This window comes from Trematomus bernacchii, unplaced genomic scaffold (assembly GCF_902827165.1).
Source record: "Trematomus bernacchii unplaced genomic scaffold, fTreBer1.1, whole genome shotgun sequence".
Taxonomy (NCBI): Eukaryota; Metazoa; Chordata; class Actinopteri; order Perciformes; family Nototheniidae; genus Trematomus; species Trematomus bernacchii.
Window position 1 is genome coordinate 1,977,314 of NW_022988050.1, and position 20,841 is coordinate 1,998,154.

General features: G+C 38.7%; 2 protein-coding genes across 3 annotated transcripts in view; one reads left to right on the plus strand and one right to left on the minus strand.

Moving 5' to 3' along the window:
* trrap (transformation/transcription domain-associated protein) overlaps positions 1–8,799 on the minus strand; it is a 109,273-nt gene extending 100,474 nt beyond the window's left edge. For both annotated transcript variants that reach the window (XM_034119319.1, XM_034119320.1), the window contains exons 1-12: positions 8,780–8,799; positions 6,672–6,860; positions 5,956–6,005; positions 5,602–5,712; positions 5,310–5,414; positions 4,304–4,387; positions 3,999–4,055; positions 3,755–3,880; positions 3,173–3,250; positions 2,460–2,548; positions 1,025–1,121; positions 113–251 (exon numbers count right to left, since the gene is read on the minus strand). In XM_034119319.1, the coding sequence (XP_033975210.1) occupies positions 113–251; positions 1,025–1,121; positions 2,460–2,548; positions 3,173–3,250; positions 3,755–3,880; positions 3,999–4,055; positions 4,304–4,387; positions 5,310–5,414; positions 5,602–5,712; positions 5,956–6,005; positions 6,672–6,792 (1,057 nt within the window). In that variant the 5' untranslated portion in view covers positions 6,793–6,860; positions 8,780–8,799. The remainder of the gene's footprint in view (positions 1–112; positions 252–1,024; positions 1,122–2,459; positions 2,549–3,172; positions 3,251–3,754; positions 3,881–3,998; positions 4,056–4,303; positions 4,388–5,309; positions 5,415–5,601; positions 5,713–5,955; positions 6,006–6,671; positions 6,861–8,779) is intronic.
* Positions 8,800–13,362: 4,563 nt separating this feature from the next.
* On the plus strand, positions 13,363–20,527 carry nptx2b (neuronal pentraxin IIb). Its single transcript, XM_034119903.1, has 5 exons — positions 13,363–14,008; positions 15,128–15,347; positions 16,811–17,055; positions 17,623–17,802; positions 20,167–20,527. Exons 1-5 carry the CDS (start codon positions 13,565–13,567, stop codon positions 20,395–20,397), a joined length of 1,320 nt encoding a protein of 439 aa, XP_033975794.1. The 5' UTR covers positions 13,363–13,564; the 3' UTR covers positions 20,398–20,527.
* The last annotated feature ends 314 nt before the right edge of the window (positions 20,528–20,841 follow it).

The following is a 20,841-nucleotide window of genomic DNA, read 5'->3' on the forward strand; positions in this document are numbered from 1 at the left end:
TAAGGGATATGTGCAATTGTGTCACCGGTGCAAATCTTCCAGCCTTTTAATGTTCCTGTTTTTTCAGTGTCCGTGTGAGTGTGAGAGTGTGTGTGTGAGTGTGAGTACATACGGCTGCGTAGGTCCGTGGTGAGGATGTGCTTGGCGGCGATGAGCAGTTCCTTGCGGAGGTGGGCGGTCTCGGAGGGGCAGTTGGTCAGCAGCTGCAGCATGCCCTTCACCATCTGCTGGGAGTACTTCCCTACCAGGTCCTGGTCAGGTGCAAATACAAGAGATATGAGTGAAAGCAATATTAACTCATAGTAGTCCTGTTGTTAAGGCAAGCTATGCTCGGCCAAGAGAAATTAAAACATCAATCAAGTCAAATGTTGGAGTGATTATTCAATAATTTTTGAATTTGATATATTTTCATTTAATTTGGACAGACAGGGTGTCAATAACAACACAAACAACTATTCACTAAAACCCCAAATTGAATTATTTCTATGTTTTCTTTTAAGTTAGAGCCAATTGTCAGATTGTTTACTGCCTTTAACACTATCTTCAGAGGAAGCTATTTGTGCTGTCATGCAGTGTGAAAACTCAATCTAAAAGCTCAGTAAATAAACAGTCGTATTTTCATTTTCTAATTGTCTTGTTTTATCTTTATTCTTCTGAGCGTCAGTGTCTTTATATCAGCGAGCACATTATAATACACTCTGTTTTCTGTCAATCACCGGACGCCCACGAGGAGAAAATATATCAAGAATCCTTCAAAACACGCCGGCTTGATTTACCATATCTACATATTTATGCAGGGGATTTTCACTTGTAAATAATATCAAGCCGAGTCTGACAAGAGAATGCAACAAGAAAACAAGCATTTAAAAATGATATGTGTGTGTAGTACACATTGAAAGATACTGGTGAGAAAGCACATAATGCAAGAAGAGACTTAAAACACAATAAACACATATTTCTGTAAGGCAGGATTACTCATTGAACTCAATAATTGACGGTGTAAGCTTAAATCCAACAGGTGTACCTGGTAGATGCGGATGATGTAGGCCAGAAATGACAGAGTCTTGATCTGAGCAGCGATGAAGTCGGCGTACAACTCCTTGTTGTAAAGCTTGTGTTGTCTGCAAAGGAAACGGCACAATTTACACATTGCAGTCAGTCCAATAGAAGGTTTAGGGAAAATACTGAATGTAGTCTTCCAATATCAGAGTACACATGATAACAAAGGCCCTACGTAGCTGTGTACGTGACCCGGATGTATGATTACCTAGAAGAGCGTCAGGACTGTTTTAGGCATATGATAGCTATGTGATTAACATGATGATTCAGCCTCTATGGAGATACACATATGACAAGCATGATCATTTCTGACGTGGAGCTAATCTGAACTAAACATTGAATACTGCTTTCTATTCCTCCATCTTGTGACTGTGTAACTCCCTCTCTTGTATATCAGCATGTGAAGGACACTGTTCAGGAACTAGTTGATGCTCTGTATGTGATGACTGCTTTTTTGAGATTTTGGGAAAAAAAATCAGAATTTAGAGATTTTGAATGAAAAGTCAGAATTTTGAAATGTTGAGAAAAAAAGTCAGAATTTTGAGAAAACAAATACAGAATTTTGAGATTTTGAGAAAAAAGTCTGAATTTTGAGATTTTGAGAAAAAAGTCTGAATTTTGAGATTTTGAGAAAAAAGTCTGAATTTTGAGATTTTGAGAAAAAAGTCAGAATTTTGAGAAAAAGTCAAAAACCAACATTTTGAGAAAAAAACTCAGTATTTTGTACATGATAGTATGTATGATTACTTAGAAGAACTGGTATTCCTCCATCTTGTGACTGTGTAACTCCCTCTCTTGGATATCAGCATGTGAAGGACACTGTTCAGGAACTAGTTGATGCTCTGTATGTGATGACTACTTCCATTCTTGAGAGGATCATAAATACATGGATCCTGAGATTGAAGCTCAAGCCTGTGACGACGAGTGATACTTTTGTAACAGAAGGCATTAATGATGTTGTCTACCTGCAGTAGGTGACGATTAAAGAGGTTGATATAGTTGGTCTACATATGGGACTTGGTTCTGGATGGGTGATTTGTTTGTTTGCGTCACAGCTGGTACAACACATCAGGAGAACCGTCTCTCTATACCTGCCTGAGGAGTTGTTAAATTAACTCCATTTCTGTCGTGTTGCGAACGCTTAACACTCCTGCTACCCCGAGAGCGTTTACCTCCTGCTAAGCCAATTTCTACACTTTTTACTTCCCCAAAATGGATTTTAACTCAGGCTTTGTCAGGCGAAGTGGAAAGGCAAAAGCACCAAGAAACTTAGTACCAGAGAGGAAGATGAAGAGGAATCTAATTTGTTCTATTTAACCTATGGCTGTAAAGTGAAATTTAAAAGTTGTTATACGGCATTTTTCTTTCAAACGTATCCAAGGCACTGAGAATCATCTCACCTGGCCTGCGGAGACACCTGCAGCATGATGGTGTTCATGATGAGGGGCACGAACTCCGACACCACATTGTGAATGTTCAGTTTATAAAGCTGAGGAGAAACACAGTCTCGTTTTAATACACATGCATGGTTACAACTGAAGAAATGAAAAGATGCAGTTTAAACGTTCACGGCCATCTCCTCGTGCTCAGCAGGGACGCTCAGATCTTATCAGTTTGGCTTACAGCATCCAGGTTGTTCAAAAGGTACGTCACACTCACACTCACACTCACACATACTTACCCAAACAAGCGCTCTCACATTCACGTACCTTTGACTGGACTAAAGAACATCGCTCTCATCACAGTGCCCCAGCTGAGCACAAGGTCAACATAATTAAAAAAGGTACATTAAATTAATTATGTATAAGAAAATTGTATTGAAATGTGTTTCTTTAAATATTCAAATTCCAAAAAATACTATATGAACTTTTTCGTTTTTAAAGGGGACCTATCATGCAAAATGCACTTGATGTCTTTTATACATAAATATGGGGAACTCACGCAGCGTCAGAAAATAAAACCCTCTCTCTTTTCCTCCGTACCCACATCTCTAAAAAAAAGCTGCATTCATCTTCACATGAACCCCAACTGTACTTCATGGTTACAACTGAAGAAATGTATTAAAAAAAAATGTTTTATGGTTATACTTAAGAGAGTTTTTAATGTCCCTTACCTGATACATCAGCACCACGATGATAGGTAGCTCAGCCAGAACTTTGAGGGACAGAGACCCCCGGGGGATGATGGTGTGCTGGAGGCAGAAACAAGGAGAGAAACACAATGAGGAAAGACCGAAATGCCACTTGCTTCTAAACTCTAAAATAAATACAGGAATGCCATTGTACACAGTGAAAAAAAAGTACACAAATTCAAGTTTTAAAGAAGGGTTATACTATTTCTGAGCAAAGGGCTGCAGGCTTGAATCCTTGTCAGTTTGTGTACATTTTCCATAACAATGTGTCACAGATTTTCTACACTCGTCCCATTAGATCCACATTAAGTTAATGCATCATATTAACCTGACAAAAAGTGCATGTGCAATTAAATAAATAGTTGATACACCAGTACAACTTTTATTACTATTTTAGGGTTAGTAAGAATGCAATTTTGTGGTTAATCTTGTTAATTATGTGCCAACTGTTGGACAAATGGGTTTCTGTTTCTGGTGGTGCAGTACTACCATCCTGTGGTTAGAGACAGTACTTTAGCAGTTTGGATTAAAACAAGTGGAAATATAAACTCCTGGTCGTCTTACTGTTCGTGTTTCGCTGTCTTCCCTCTCAGGTGCCGTCTTGACCAACACCGACGTGATCATCCCGACCATTTCTGGGGAGGGGACCGTGTTCTCTGCGATCACCTGCGGGTTCTCAAAGTACCTGGTCTGAGAGGAGCAGAAAGAAACAGTGGTTAAAGGAAACAAAAAGACACAAGTGGCAAGCAAGAGGAGAGACAAAGTCCTCCACTTGTTTACTGAAACCTGCAAAGAAGGGTGTACTTACAACGACTTTGGGAAGCTCTTTGTAGATCTGCTTCACAAAGTCCAGAAAGTGATGAATCTGAGAAGAGAGGATTATGGGGAAACGTGTGAATCCAAGGCTTCAAGAAAGTGTTCAATGTCTCTCTCACTTTTCATAATGAATGAGAGGAAACCAATCATTGATATTGACTTTTCTGGCATCACAGAAATATTGACAATTTCTTTATACCATAAACAAATCGCCAGTTCAGTACAGGTACAAAACAGAGACACTATTTGAGGACAGCTATGTATTTGTTTGGGTGTCAATAAAGCTGAGATTCTCACCTCCTGGGAAATCGGAGGGCGGAACTGTTTGTGCAGCTCAATGATGATGCGGAGGCATATCAGCACATTCTCCTCACTCTCAATCTGTGAAAAGAAAACAGCATGAGTGTGAGATAGCCAAATAAAACCTCCTGTATCTTTAGAATAGCTGTAAAACATTTCTTATACCAACAGATCAGAGTGAAATCATCAATTATCATTGTCAACAACTTTCTTATCTACCTTACTTGTGCCATAGCAATAAACTCTAGCTGTTCAGGGTTCATACACTTTTTCACCAATGATTTTCAATGACTTTTCAATGACTTTTCCATGACCTTTACCTCGTTTTCCATGACCAAAAAAATTACTCTTTCTCAGCGGTACCACTGAAACATTTTTATTTTAACATGGTAAGCTGGAAAATAAGGTCTGCATATGAAACATGTTGTGCCTATCTAAAACAAATCAAATAGTAGGCTTACTAGCTCCTACAGACTAAAGCCACTGTAGACTAGAGGGCGTGATTGTAAAAATCTCTCACCAGCAAAATGCCATTTTACGTTTCATTAATATACAATACAGTATTTATTATCGTTATAGTATTACTATTTCGGCGATTAGATAAAATATAAATTATATTTGATGCAACTTTAGTTACATTTCCATGACTTTTCCAAAACTTTGGGAAAAATATTGTTTTCCAGAACTTTTCCAGGGCCTGGAATTTGCATTTTGAATTTCCATGACTTGGTTTTTAATGACCGTAGGAACCGTGGCTGTTGTAATTGTTTGTAAAAAGCTCAAAATAAGTATTACCTTAACATTAACTGGTACGTGGAAAATGTTGGGTAGTAGTTAACATACGTTTTCCACCTATTTAAGTGCATTTACTGAGAGTCGGAAACTGATTAGCTTTAAGGGAGTATGGCAGATCAACTATAAGCAGTAAAAACAATTGAATAATAACGATGAATGAATGATGCAAAACAATGTAAAATGTTCTGTATATGAATAGGACTCATACCTCCAGGAAGCGGAACATCACAGACAAGATGTTTTTGGTGTGCGGTCGCAGGTGCTCATTTGTAGGAATTCGATGGATTATTTCCAGCACCAACTTCCGCAATTGCTGAAAAAATGGATAATATTTTAAAGCAGACCATTCGAATGTGCGTAAGATTACACCATAACAATATGATCAAATGAACTAGTTAACTCAGAGGGTGTTTGACATTATAATCACAGCAAGCAGTCAATCCCTACAGTGATGTTTCGACATTTAACCAAATCAGCCCAACTCTTGTCTGAAGCTTCACCTGTGTAGGTTTTTCTTGGAGGAATTGCACCTCTCCATCCTGCAGAAACGTGAGGAAGCGAGGGATGATGTGCTCCAAGAAGGTGGAGTACTGAGGAGACGATGTCACATTCTGAAATGAAAAGTCCAGGACATGTTACATCATGTAGTAACTCGGCCGATCCTGCAGTCAGGTGTTGGCAATGTGCAAAATGTCATCAAATACTTTTCTTTGTTGCTGCAGGCCTTTTTCCCGGGCATGAAACACTTACTGTATTGTCCAAGGTCAAACACATCCCTAGAGAATTACACTTGAATAGACTTCTTAAAATCCATCACAACACATCACAAGAGATAAAACATTCATCAAACTTACCTCAAAGTTCTCGCTGACCTCCTGCATCATCTTCAGCTTCGTTTCATCGGCTGGAAGTTGAAGGACAAAATGTCGGCATCAATCAAACTTGCTAAAAGATGCAGTTTAAACGTTCACGGCCGTCTCCTTGTGCTCAGCAGGGACGCTCAGATCTTATCAGTTTGGCTTACAGCATCCAGGTTGTTCAAAGGGTACGTCACACTCACACTCACACTCACATACTTACCCAAACAAGCGCTCTCACATTCAGGTACCTTTGACTGGACTAAAGAACATCCCTCTCATCACATCGCCCCAGCTGAGCACAAGAGCCTCAACAACTTCAACATAATTAAAAGGTACATTCAATTAAGTATGTATAAGAAATGTGTATTAAAATGCTTTCCTTTAAATATAAAAAAATACTATATGAACTTTTTAGTTTTTAATGGAAAAGCTGCATCCATCCTTACATGAGCTCCAACTGTAACTATTACAATTGTAAAATAAAATGTTTTAATTAATACAAATCAGTTATTAACTAACAAAAGTTCTAAAAAAAAATAACTTTAACTGGCTTTAAATCACTAAAGATAGTTTTGAATGCTAGATTATTAAAAAAAAAAAAACATGCACTTATACATTAAATGTGATTATAGATGGATAGATTTTGTCAGTAAATGAATAATATTTCAGACATCAAGTACACAAATACAGTTCAGGGTCTATGAACTCACGTGTGTTGGCGTCTGTGAGCGCTGCCACAAACTGCAGGTACTTCTTCATCAGGGTGGTCTGGTCCACCACCGTGGGGCTGGGGGCCGGCACGAAGGCCATGGTGGCCGACGGGACCGACATGGCTGCAGCAGGGAGGGGGGGGGGGGCAGACAGCAGTCTGCACTGATCTCAGAGGGATAACATGTACACTGTGGGGGGAAAGAGAGGGGGAAATGAGAGCCGTTTTATTAAATTGGATTTATTTATATGGCCAGTTTCATCCCACAGGCCATTAGACGCTTAAACACCTGAACTTTTGAAAGAACATCCATAACATTCACCTGGTTGCAACTTATATATATCAATATTCCAATTACTGTATATCAGGGTATATGCAGGAATCCTGAAGTCAAATGTAAAACCTTTTAAGACCTTTTTTAAGACCCTTTCCATACATTTTAAGACCTCATCGCCACTTGGAGTTTTAACCGGTTACATTGGCGACACACTTTACCTCACATTGACTATATACAGTATTGATTGTCCTTCCTCCTTATCTTCCAACCATTTGGACGCAAACTTGCATTTCCCCATAACGATGTTGTTTAACAACCGGCGTAAACGGGCCTTCGCTCGCTATCAAGCAGTGAGCGTGCGATGTCCTGTTCAGATGACGTCAAATCCAACGGGATTCCATAACTAAACTACACAGAATCACACTACACACCTACGCAATGATTACATTCAGGCACACTGTAGAATACAACCTCTTTGGACAATTTATATACTTATTGAAAACAAGCTACAAAATGTAATACCTTGGAAAATGCCGTTTTAATACTTTTTAATAGCCTTCATTTTCGCTAAATTGATCAACTTTTAATACTTTTTAAGACCCCGCGGACACCCTGAATATAGACTATTCTGCACTGTTTCTACTATATTCTATTTGATTTACTTGCACTATTATCTGTTTTATTGTGTTGTACTGTTGGAGGAGCCTGTGACCTAAGAATGTCATTGTCATATATACACTGTAGCTATGTACACATGACGATAAAAGCCTTGAATCTTGATTAATGTGTGTATCTGTATATATATATATATATATATAGATAGATACTTTATTTATCCTAAACTGGGAAATTATTGTCACAGCAGCGGTGTATTCCGAAGCATTACACGAGTTAAAAATATGTATAAGATGCAATAAGATACAAATATAATACAATAAAAGGAACATGGGGCAAGTATATATATAATAAAAAGCAGCTAGTATCTACAAATTCACAATAGAAAGGACATATATCAATAGAGTATCTAAATAATACACAATATAACGAAAATATTGAATACAATTGAATGTACACTACAATATACAATCTCACCAAGTTAAATACTTATAGATATGTGACTAACAACTATACATACTCGTATAATGTTAAAGTGGGTGTTCAGGTGTGTATCTATATGTATGTGTTTTTATTATTTGGGACGATGAGATACGACATTTCGATCCGTTTGTATCACACACACACACACACACACAGAGAAGTTGCCAATAAAGTTGACTTGAACTCAATCTAAACATGATTTTTGCTGAAAATGGCGTCAAAAATCTCATTAATATCGAGAGAATGTCAGAGTTTGACTATAGACTGTATATCTAAAGAGTTTGATAAGCAAAACACATCATGTAACAAATCCACAAACATGCCTCTTAACGGGCGCACATTGATGACATCATCACAAGCATCAGTTAGCACGACTTTTGTATCCCCCGATCGTATTTGTGAATTAAAAACCGTTTTAAGGTGCAAAGTAGAAACTACTCTATTATTAAGAGGCGTAACACCTTAATGCATCCACTCAATGAAGCCAACACATGCACATTTAATATTAATCTGCAGAACACGCTAGCAACCGCGAGCTAACAAGCTAGCTTTCCCAAAGAAAGAAAGCGCCCGTTGCTCTCAAACTTAAAGGAGGGAATAAACTCAAACCAGAGGGAGAAAGCACATTTTCTCAGACAAAACCGGGTTTAAAAGTTATCCGTTCACAGTAGGCTATGGAAAACACCTACTATTTGGTCACATTTCATACGAAAAAGCGAAAATGTTGCACTCACCCAGCGCCACAGACAGGAAACCGTCGCTTGGTATCCGCCGCGCTCACACTGCTGTAGAGGGTTTGCGGAGCCGAGCAAAGATGTGTGATATCCCTCCGCGTATTGTGCATCATAGTTTCCTTATGTATTTTCCTCTATGAATGAATACACCGTCATGATGTTTGATTGCCTAATTCATATACAAAGAAGTGACTAAATTGATTAACAGTTTTGTTAAAATGGGTTTTATTGGTCAAACGTTTAATTATAGTACCAGCGGAACGATACACAAGGGAAATCAGTGGTTATATGACCATCATTTTCGATGGTCTTCTGGCTCCCTGTGTTGTTTGCAGAGGAGGTAAATTAGCAGGTAACTGCGCACAGTCACTTCCATGGGTAGTGTGGTACAATGGGTCTTGGGACATTATTTAAATTAAGTGATTGATTGTTGGATGTGTTTTTCATCCATTCTAATACATTTTAGGGCTTTAATACCATGCAAATGTCAATTTAGAGGGATATTTCATAACATGGCAACCGTTAAGAGCTGATACTGAGGAGTGGGAAATAAAACTGGATAATTGATGCATGAAGAGTTCTGATGTTGCTGCCACAAACCCTGGAATAAAGGTACTTTATTCACTGTTTAAAATGTCTTGTATGAGTTTGCATTGTTTGTTTTGACCACAAGATGGCAGTCCAATGAAGGAAAGTGGGTAAAGTCACTTGCTCTGAAATCTTCAGTGCTCGGTGTCTAATAAATCACCAGAGACTGTGTTGTTTTTAAATATGTTGTAAGGATATGGCTTAAGAAATAACAGGTCATAGCAGTGGTCAATTATTGGTTGTTGTTTTGTACGTCTTATGTGTTGTTCTTTTATTAATGTTGGAAAATATTAACATGATGGGTGCCAAATAATATTTTACATGGCTTTATCTGGTTTTCATAGATCTTTGTGCAAATTAAAGTATAGTATCTTTCATGATCATTTTAAAGGATGTTCCCAAGTGTCATTGACATTATATGAAGTGGCTTTTATGCATTCAAATGAATGTGTAAATGGCCTAAAGATGTGACATTCTTTCGTTTACATAATGGTTCTTCTCCATAGCTTTGGAAATAATGAAGTCAGGTTGAAAGACGGTAATTATTCATCATGTCCTGTCTCCCGCCTAGATTCATTACTAATGGCTTTGATTGATATTTTTCTCATTCACAGCCTCCTCTTTCCACAGAGTGAACCCACTGGCAAAATACTGCAGTATGATATCCCTTTCAGTTAATATCATACCAAATGTACAAGATAATGTGACATATAATGTGACATTCTCATTCTCCCTCTCGCTCTCTGTTCCCTGAGTAATAAAGATCTGCTAAAAGATGTTTGTCACAGGCTTATTGCGCTGTCCTGTTCGTTTCATTAGTGAGGTTTTTGTGTGACAGGGGCTTTATCCTGAGAGTGGATGACACGCTGTAGTTCCCGCTTTCCAGAAACCACTCATGTGTCCATTAGATTTGTGTGTGTGTGTTTTTGTGTGCACTTCTGCAGCTGCTGATGTACCTTATGATGAAGCCTGATCACCCCTGCATTATTATTTCTCATATAGAAAAAAAAGTGCACTTTCGTTGAACCTGATCATCAACAATACCCTGGAAATCTATTCATGCGCACATCCACATTCACTCTTTCCATCCTTGAGGTCTGCAGAATGAGAGGACATTTTCTCTGCGAACCAGCCGGATGAACATTTGTGAATAAGACTCCATGCCTTGCTTTGTGAATATGGTTGTTGTTATAATGTGATTTAATCAGCATCTACAATCAGCATGAGTTCAAATTGGACTGGCTAATACCTTTTGTCTCTCTCACCTCGGTAGCAGAAAGAAGGTGTGATGTCAAAACTCTGGGTTTAACTGAGGCAGAGTGCGTTACCCATGATGATAATTGATGTTTCACAAGCTTTGCAAAGCTACAAACCCTGTGTACAGCAAACTGAAGGTGTTGATGCCCAAACAATACAGCAAGATCCCGCTTCCCCTATTTCTTTCTTTCTTTCTCCACTCACCAAAAATCTGTGCTGTGATATTTTCGTAAATCTTTTCGCTAAAATTAGCTTGTATTTTGATAACATTTACATTTGTTGGGAAGTTGTCCTGTTGTAAAATCCAAATATAATTTATGACGACAGTAGCAAAAATATTTTACAACATATCTGATTGAAATTAATCTATTGAAAGTATTGCCAAATGATATTATCCAAACACCATTTATCAGAGAAATCAGTCCTTAACGTTTCGTATTTTTCTTTTTCCTTTGCTTTCCAAACCACTTACACTTACAGTGATGGAAAGTATTCATCAAATTACTTAACTTCAGTTCAGTTATGTGTTACATAAACTTGACTACTACTTTTCAATACATTTCAGGGGGAAATATTCCACCTATCTTCCACTCGGATGTAGTTACTTTCAGCTGTATTTAAATTAAAAAATACTACTGCTTATTAAAGAACATGCAGACCAGTGGTTCAAATCATGTTTGGCTTATGACAACTCGTGACAAATCAGTGTCTGATTTGGGCCAGGGATTTGGGATTTGGTTCCAACAAAGGGACATTTCCCCTCAGAAACAATCATTTATGTTCAAAAAGAAGCTCAATTTATCCAAATATTTCACGTACGGCGTAACTTTTGTCTTCTTTACTGTCTTATTATTTAAATCACAACATCCCAAGTTTAATTCATCCTTTTGGATGGGGCCCGACCCCTTTGCTCGGTTTAAAATGTGTTTTTAAATTCGTATTTTTCCTTCTTCCACCGCAAAAAAACCCCCATTATTTTCAGATGAATGAGAAGCTAATGAAAAATGCTTTCCATTTCAGATGGCACAAACTGGTTGAACCTATCTCATTTTGCAGATGGTTTTTATTTTACAAGATACTGATGTGTTGCATTGACGTTGTTCTGAAACTGCCTGTAGGGATGTAGCCTAGTAACAAACGTTTCTGTGTAATCACTTGAGTGGAAGTGTCACTATCTGATCATCCATTTAGAGCCAAAAAGAAGTCCTGCAGCTGTGTTCCTTGCTGTTTTTTAAACGCAGACGCTCAACAATGTGCTCTTAGTGAATGAAACCAAACTGTTTCTCCTCTCATTAAAAAGAATTATCCTTGAATGATTCGGAGCCGTGTTCAAAGCACAGTGGTCTGTCTTCCAGTCTGCACACCGAGATGTATTGACCTTTCACAGCCAGGCAGGCAGCTGTGGCTAATTGTTTACCACCACATCCTGTTTCTTCCTCAATGCTTCCTTTATTGAAGGACTCACCTGCATTCATAACGATTTCTCATGTTTGTTATGGCTGGGAAAACTCAAGTGGCGCACTTAATTAGTGGTACAAAATGTCTTAATTACTTGCTTGTATATTGTGTTCTTACTTTTCTGATTGTTACTAAACTTATAAAATAATTGTGGTCGTTCTTTTTATATTATTTTAGGATCCTGGTTTTCTATCACCCGGATAGCATAATTGGATTTAAATCAACAGTGAAATATCATCAGACAGAAGTATTGAATCGACATTGATGCCTGAAATTGACACTAAATTGAAATACATTTCTCATTTTCATTTTTCTAGCAAGGTGTTTAATTTAAGTTTATTTTGATGTTCTGAAGCAATGTTACACTCATACCATGCACCTTTCATGACATTTGCTCAATTCATACAACGTTTGAACAATATATTATTGTTCTAACATGTAAACCAGACCAGTTTTATCATGTGGAGCAGCTGATAGCATGCTGCTGGAATTAGATAGCTTTTTTAATGGGTTTTTGGCAGCGTAGAGAGCACTGCATCACTTTTATCTAGTGAAATGACCCCCTTTTGGCCCGTTTTCTGCGTTATTTACCAACATTGCAGCACCAATTTCCGCAATTGTTCTTCATTACATTCTACCAATAGTGTTCCCCAATCCTCAGTTGATGTGTTGGAGAGAAAGAAAGAGTTGGCATGTTATGACAATATCGATTAAACTTTGGTACTTTAATGAAAACATAACACTATTGATTCAAAGGCATGTTTTCTTAAAAAATGTGTAACGATTTTTTTGTTCAGACTTTACAATTCTGGCTTTAAAGTTAGAACAAAAAAACCCACTTCTGGTGAGATCTCCCAAAAAAATGTGGCCCTAATCCTCTTCTGTACTTTTCTGACCAAATCTTAATGTTGAATAAGGACTGCTCTAGACAACAATACATTCATTATGGGAACATAAAACATCATAAACAAACAAACAATAAACTGAGACTCCATTGTTTTTATCACACCTTCCCAATGTTAGCCACCCTCAGCTTAAATGTTGTAATTAGTCAACTCCTTAGTCTTCATTGCTTAATAATTCACTTTGCAAATAAATGAACCAACAAATGTTTGACCCAGATGCTGACGTCAGCCTACTACAGCCAATCGCAGAGCTCCACAGACACCTTTCTTTTTGGTAATCCTCTTTCCTAAGAGGAGCTGTCCGATCAGCACCGCGCAGTGCTCTCTGTTTGAGCCACAAATAGTTCCTCTAACACAAGCCACATTAACCGGGCTTACAGTGACCGAGTCACCCCTGATCGGATTGTCTGCTCAGACCTGTCTTCATATTGCTGTTCAAGCATGGCGCTACCCAGTAGAGATAGTTATACGTGAGGTTTTTGGGGTAAACCTGCACTTTTACGCACCGAAGTTACCGGTGGATTTTGATAGAGAGTGTTTAGGGTTTGGCTTTAATTTTAATTGTAACTCTGCCGGTATGTTTTCACTCTTGTGCGGATTGGTGAGTTTGTGTGCCCTGGGCCGCGGTCAGTTAGCCACTAATGAACAGCTGGATGATGGAAAGCGGTACATCTGCCGCGCAATTCCCCTCAGCGGAGATCCCACGTGCCCGGTGACATTGTTACCCGAGCTAAACGTGGGGGGCCAGGAAGAAGAGCTCAGAAATACCGTCATGCAGCTCCGAGAGACAATCCTACAGCAGAAAGAAATGATTTCCAAACAGATAGGCACCATCAACGAGCTCACCACCAAGCTGTCCCTCTGTGCCTCAACCACCGACGATAGGAAGTACGACAAGGGGGCTTCCTGGGGGAAAGAGAAGCAAAACACGATGGGGGATGTTCCCAGAGATCCAAATGACAGCATCGACAGTATGGGGAAAACCATGCAAGGGCTGAAGGACCGGTTGGAGAACTTGGAGGTAAGGAAATGCGCAATGCAAGCCTCTGTGCCAAAGCCATAAATAAAAGAACAGTTTGACTTCTAGGAATTATAGGATTACAACACATTGTCTATACACTGCTGTGACGTTAAACTTAGTTGGCACATTGTTGGCACTTCTGAGAATCATTAAACACTGTTCAAATCAGAGGTATCTCTGAGGATGAGATTAATTAATCAATTACGCAGGACCAGTTGTGCTGCCTGGGAGTTTGCTAAGCTAAGTTCTTAAGCGAGAATAAAGTAAAATTAGTTTTTCCAGTTTAAAAGGTTAATTATGCTTAATGTCAGACACATACGTCATTCCTATGGTGTAAGACATCACAGAACTATATGTGAAAATTAACAAATCTTTACCAAAATCAAAAACATGAGAATCTGAAGCCTTTTCAAAGAAACCGAATTTAGAGTGATTTTATAGACGACACTTCACCCAGGGGAATGTTCTGATTACATAAATATTGGGTTTCAAGGCAAGGCGAGTTTAGATATAGCAGATTTCAACACAAGGCAATCCAAATGGCTTTATAAAGAAACATTTAAAGCCCCAAGATATAGTGCAACAGAAACACATTGAAAAATGACATTTAAGTACATTTAAAACTGTTAAAAAGCCAAGAAACTAGAACAAATTAAAATCGAAACCAACTAAATAGAATAAGATATAATATTCAAAGTTACAGTGCAGTGCAATATAGGAATATGTATATGATTTGATAGAAGGCAGAGGATCTTACTATAGATTTGGATTTCACATATCCAAACAACCCCCTTCCCATTCATTGTCTATGGAGCCCATCAGGACTTAATACTTGCAGATATCTCAAGTGAGAGTTAACATGTCCAAAAATATTAATTAATGAGCTTTTCCGCTTTAAATTAGCATGAAAAGTACACAGGTGGTTAATAAGTGTCACAGTGAATTCAACAAGCCAAGCCTAATTACATTTAATCAAACAACACAATTGGAAAACCAAAGCGTTATACAACCCTGACGCTGTGGGCCTGTCAATCATAGAGTGGTGATGTAAGCTCCATGGGGGCTGATGATTCTCGGTGTGCACTTCCTGCTCATGTTGTCCCGTCCGTCCTTCCTTAGCAACAGCATCTGAGAGCCAACGTATCCGGAGCGTCGTTCCCCACCGAGCTGCGGGACCTGCTGCAGCGTCGCCTCGGGGAGCTGGAGAAGCAGCTCCTGAAGAAGGTCAGCAACCTGGAGGAGGAGAAGAGCATGCTGTCCAACGCCACGGCCGAGTACAGGCTGAAGACCGAGAGTACTCTGAGCGCTTTGGTGGACAGGATCAGTGAGCTGGAGAAAGGTGAAGTGTCAAAATCACATCATAAAATCCAGATAAGAGGTTTTTTTGGGATGATCTGGTAAAATGAGTCAAAACTGGACAGAGATGGCAAAAGTACACACATCCTTTCCTCAAGTAGAAGTACAGATACTCGTGTTTAAAAATACTCTGGTAAAAGTAGAAGTACTGACTAAAAGAAGTATGGGCTTTGAAATGTACTTAAGTAAAAAGTACCCATAACTAGCAGCTGTTTTAAAGAGTACCTGACCTCCCTTTATATTAACAGAACAATAATGTCATTGTTAGCTAATGAATGTTTCCATGCTGAACAACGGCAACATGACAACGTTTTCATTGGTCCCTCTTCTTTAGAGAAGACCAGGAAATGATGGATACACGGATCGTGTTCAAATCAATAGGCACGCAATGACTCTAAATAATAATGATCACGCCACCAAACACACATTCAAACTAAAGGAACCAGCCTGTTTGGAAAATGTAAGAAGTAGAAAGTACAGGTATTTGTGTTCAAAATGTAAGAAGTAGAAAGTACAGGTATTTGTGTTCAAAATGTAAGAAGTAGAAAGTACAGGTATTTGTGTTCAACATGTAAGAAGTAGAAAGTACAGGTATTTGGGTTCAAAATGTAAGAAGTCAAAGTAAAAAGTCGTCAGAAAAATAAGTAGTGGAGTAAAGTACTGATACCAGAAAAATGTACTTAAGTACAGTAACGAAGTATTTGTACTCCACTACCTCCCACCAACTGGAATATGGTACATGGTGCCACACAAGAGGAAAATGCATATAATCAAGCATAAAGCTATCTACTACACTAATGGAGAGGAGGCAGAGGAAGGCACTCAGAGGAATAAAGGAGTGGAGTGGAGAGGGTCTGATGAATCAGAGACGAAGGGACAGACGTTTTTGACATAAAAGGCACTTTTGTTGAGGTTTTCCATTACATCTGTGTATCAAACATAAAGGGAGGTGATGCTGATGGGATGTTGTTACCTTGTGGTAATTCCAAGGAAACTATGAACATGTTTTAGAAACTTCTGTCATAAGCAAACTTAACTCCCACAAACATCAAACGACCCTTAATGTGTCATTTGAAGTCTGCTTGTTCAAGGGCAAACTAACTGGATCTACTGCAATAACCACTCTTATTCTAGTGCGAACATTTAATTCATACGCATGCAATGTCTATATTTATTCCAGTGCAATACATATTCTTAGTCTAGTGCAATAAGGACATTATATTCTATTGCAATACATGTTCTTATTTTTGTGTCATTTCACATTAAAGCTTGTGCAGTAGTTACATTCATACTTGTTAAAGTACGCTTTCCCTTTGTCTTTTTATTGAACTGATAAGGAGAAGTGCTTATTGATTCCTGTCTTTCTTTTCTAAAACGCCTCCTGGGTCACCTCTAACCTTTCCCACTGTGTCTCTTCCTCTTCCTTGTCTTTCTGTCTCATTACAGGAGGAGGAGACTTTAAGTCCCCGGAGCAGTTTAAGCTGTCCCTCCCCCAGCGGACCAACTACCTGTACGGCCGCGTCACCAAAACCCTGCCGGAGATGTACGCTTTCACGCTCTGCATGTGGATCAAGTCCAGCGCCAGTCCTGGCATCGGGACGCCCTTCTCCTACGGTGTCCCGGGGCAGGCCAACGAGATAGTGCTGATCGAATGGGGAAATAACCCAATAGAGCTGCTCATCAACGACAAGGCAAGTCAACCAGCAGCAATACTATACATGTGGTTTTATGGAAGAAAAACACAGCTAATTTGTTTGCATTGCATTGCCGGATTTGAAAGAATATATCCATCACTATTCATCAGTAAAATCAGCCCCAGTCTACAAGGTCTATTATTGTTCTGTTTAATTCAACAAAAATATACTTGGCAGTTACTTTCAACTGAATATTTGACATGAAATATCATAATATAAGCTTATAAAATCTAATGCATTTTTAAAGGGGCCCTTGTATGCTTATTTTCAGGTTACATAATTGGATATTGTGTCCCTACTGTGACATGTCTCCATGCTTTAATGTTCAAAAACCTCTTTATTTTCTCATACTGACTGTGCTGCAGCACCTCTTTTCACCCTCTGTCTGAAACCAGAGCTCAGTCTGCTCTGATTGGTTAGCTGGCCGTCTCTGTTGTGATTGGTCAACCAGCTTAGAGATGTCCCACCTCTTGGCTTATCACGTTATTTTTTGTTCCTTTCATATTATTAGCAAAACGTAATGGATGCTAACCACAGCTAAATGCTTTGCTTTTTGAATCCTAGGTGGCCCAGCTTCCTTTGGAGGTACGGGACGGGAAGTGGCACCACATCTGCATCGCCTGGACCACACGGGACGGCCAATGGGACGCTTACCAAGACGGAGAGAAGCTGGGAAGCGGAGACAACCTGGCAGCCTGGCACCCGATCAAACCCGGGGGGGTCATCATCCTGGGGCAGGAGCAGGTGAGAAAGCGCAGCCATTATCTATTCTAGGCCGTTTGTATCAAATATAGCAGGCACTTACCTGAAATCACCTCTGATGACGGAGCATCATTTCTTACAGTATCACAGGTCAAACACTTCTTGGTGTAATGTCAAGTGGTTCTGTTATGAGCAGGGTTATTTTTTAGAACACCTTTGCAAACTGCAGATGGAATATCAACGTCACCTGAAGCAGAAATAAGATGGTGGCAGGTAAGGTTATCATGACAAAACAATTACCAAGATAATAGTAAAAAAATAAAGCCTATCATTGCCCATTGATGCTGACCAATCTGCGCATTATTAAAAGAATGAGAAACCTTCTGTGGAAATTAAACCAATGTTTGAAACCCTTATTATTATATGACATGTTCAAGTTGCATGACAAAAGTAAGTAGCAATAACACAGTCTAAAAAAAAACTAAAGTCAAAGTCCTGCATTCAAGTACCTAAGTACCAAAAGTAAAATGACTCACTATGCAGAAACAAAACACCATGTATTTCGTTTTTGATAATGATTTTATTATAATTATTGATGCATTAATGTTGCACTTGGTAAAAGTGGGTATTATTTAAATTAGTTGATATACTACTGGGTAGCTAAACCTATAATAATATATGATAATATATTAGTAGATTTATATTTGGAATTGGAAACATTTGCCTACAAAATGTAGTAAAAGTATAAAGTAGCATAATGTGAAAATATTCAAGTACAAGTACCTCTTTTCTTTTACTTCAGTACATTACCTAGTAGTTTACTGCAACTTCGATGGAAATCTGTCATTTAAACAAAATGTCTTTCCATATTTGTTAGAGAAAATAGCAAATAACAAAGCCTCTGCAGAGGGACCGAGCACAATCAGAAGATTTCTGCAGCGACTGGGCAACAAGTTCACATTTGTTACACTTTATTTTAAAGAAAAACAGCTCAACCTTGTGATTTCTGCAAAGAAAGGCTAAGAGCATTTGTCCTGAATTGGAAATAAAATGTTACATTATTTTCGGGTTAGAGCTGGTTTCAACAAGCTTCAACACAATAGACACACACTTGGTTCAGGGGAAGGTCACTAGACATATTGGTACCAATGAAACTGTGTGTGTGCTGTGCGTAAGCAAGATCAGATGGTAGTGTTCTCTCACGGTTACACTGTCAGTAATTAGACACAGAGAGTCAACACTCGCTAATAAACAAGGTCAATTATATTACATTACGTATTCTTAGTATTATGATCATCTTGTCCAATACAAAACAACAAGTGAAAAGCAACAAATCATATTTTTGTATGAAACATGGAACATTTGAATGTGTTTTTAGCCATATTAGCGTCTCTAGGAACAGTCATTTTGTTCTCATGGTCGACCACTTTAGTTTACACTGAAATATGTTAATAATGGTCTAACTGAATTTTGTGCACACATTCATGTTCCCCAGAGGATGAACCGTAATGACGTGTTGATTCCCTGGCAGTTATGAAGTTATCTATCTTAATTATTAATTACAAATATCTCAACAAAGATTGATTTCCATCCATTTGTCTAAAGATATTCATGGTTCCCAGATGATATGCTGTATATTGATCCTTTGACATTTTCTTTGAGTGCCAATATGAGGATGACATTTGGGATTTGAAGGTACATATCTGTACAAGTATTGAAATGATTGATGTGTGAATTTTGGTCCTGACATTCATGTTCCCCTCAGGATAAACTATTGTGACTTTGATGCTCCTCTCACCTTTCTATGTAGAGACATCGTCACGTCAAATGTGTTCAACACTGGTTTATGACCGAAAACCAAAAACACGAATGCTATCTACAACAACCTCATTCTTACTTACTTTTTAGCACTAACTATGATAGATGGTGAACATGGTAATGAGGTGTAATAAGGGGGAAAAGGGGCTCAGATGACTGTACAATATACACACTGTATACTGGTGGCTTCTATATTTTAATAGTACCTAATGATCGTATGTATAGCTGGGATTTGATCACATATCAGATGGACCATTGTGTGTATGGAGTGGCATATGGACAATTAAACAAGCATTGTAGTATATTTCCACAAATAAGGACTATAAAACAAATATAAACTCTTTGGTTTCCTAAACAAATCCTAATTAAAACCCTATCAGTGGCATATTAAAGATTTACAGACATTTTCACACATTTGCACGCAGTGTTATGTGCTTCATTATTTATGGCATTGAACAGAAACACCTCAATTAAATGTTTAATGTCTTGTCCACCAATATTCCCACCAAGTACTTCCTCCTAACGTTTGATTACATTGTTCATAATGCTTCTTTTTAATTACCATCCCGCTGTTTATTGCTCTTACAGGACGTGGTGGGCGGGCGCTTCGATGCCGGACAGGCCTTCGTGGGCGAGCTGAGTCAGGTGAACATTTGGGACCGCGTCCTGAAGCCGGTGGAGATCCAGTCGATGGCCAACTGCAGCTCTTACATCCCCGGGAACGTGATCTCCTGGCTAGCATCCAACGTGGAAGTGTTTGGGAGGGGAGCGTTCAAGCGGCCCATGGAGACGTGTCAGGAGCGCCTGCCTAAAGCTTAAAAACTGTCGTGCCTCACTTTAGATACACTTAAAAAACTGAACCGTTGACTTTATGTAAATGTGTTATGTCAACAGATTTCACATAACTGTATTAGGTTAGTTGAAAGCAATAATATGAATTACAATTTATTTTTTAGGTTAAACTTAAAGGTCACCTATTATGCAAAATCCACTTCTTCATGTCTCTTCTACATCAACATGTGGAAAGAGACTCTGAAAGTTTCAGGAAAAAAGATTCTCTCTCTTTTTGTCCTGATCCATTTATATAAAAACCTGTCTGAAAATGAGCTGATCAGATTTTGGTCACTTTATGATGTCATAACGATTTTTTTGGCTTGTGTAACCATTAGCCAATCACCAACCAAGGTAACCCCCCCACCTTATCACCTGAATCTCCTCCTAGAGCACCATTGTGTTCTTTGTAACCAAATCTCTCTCAGAGGG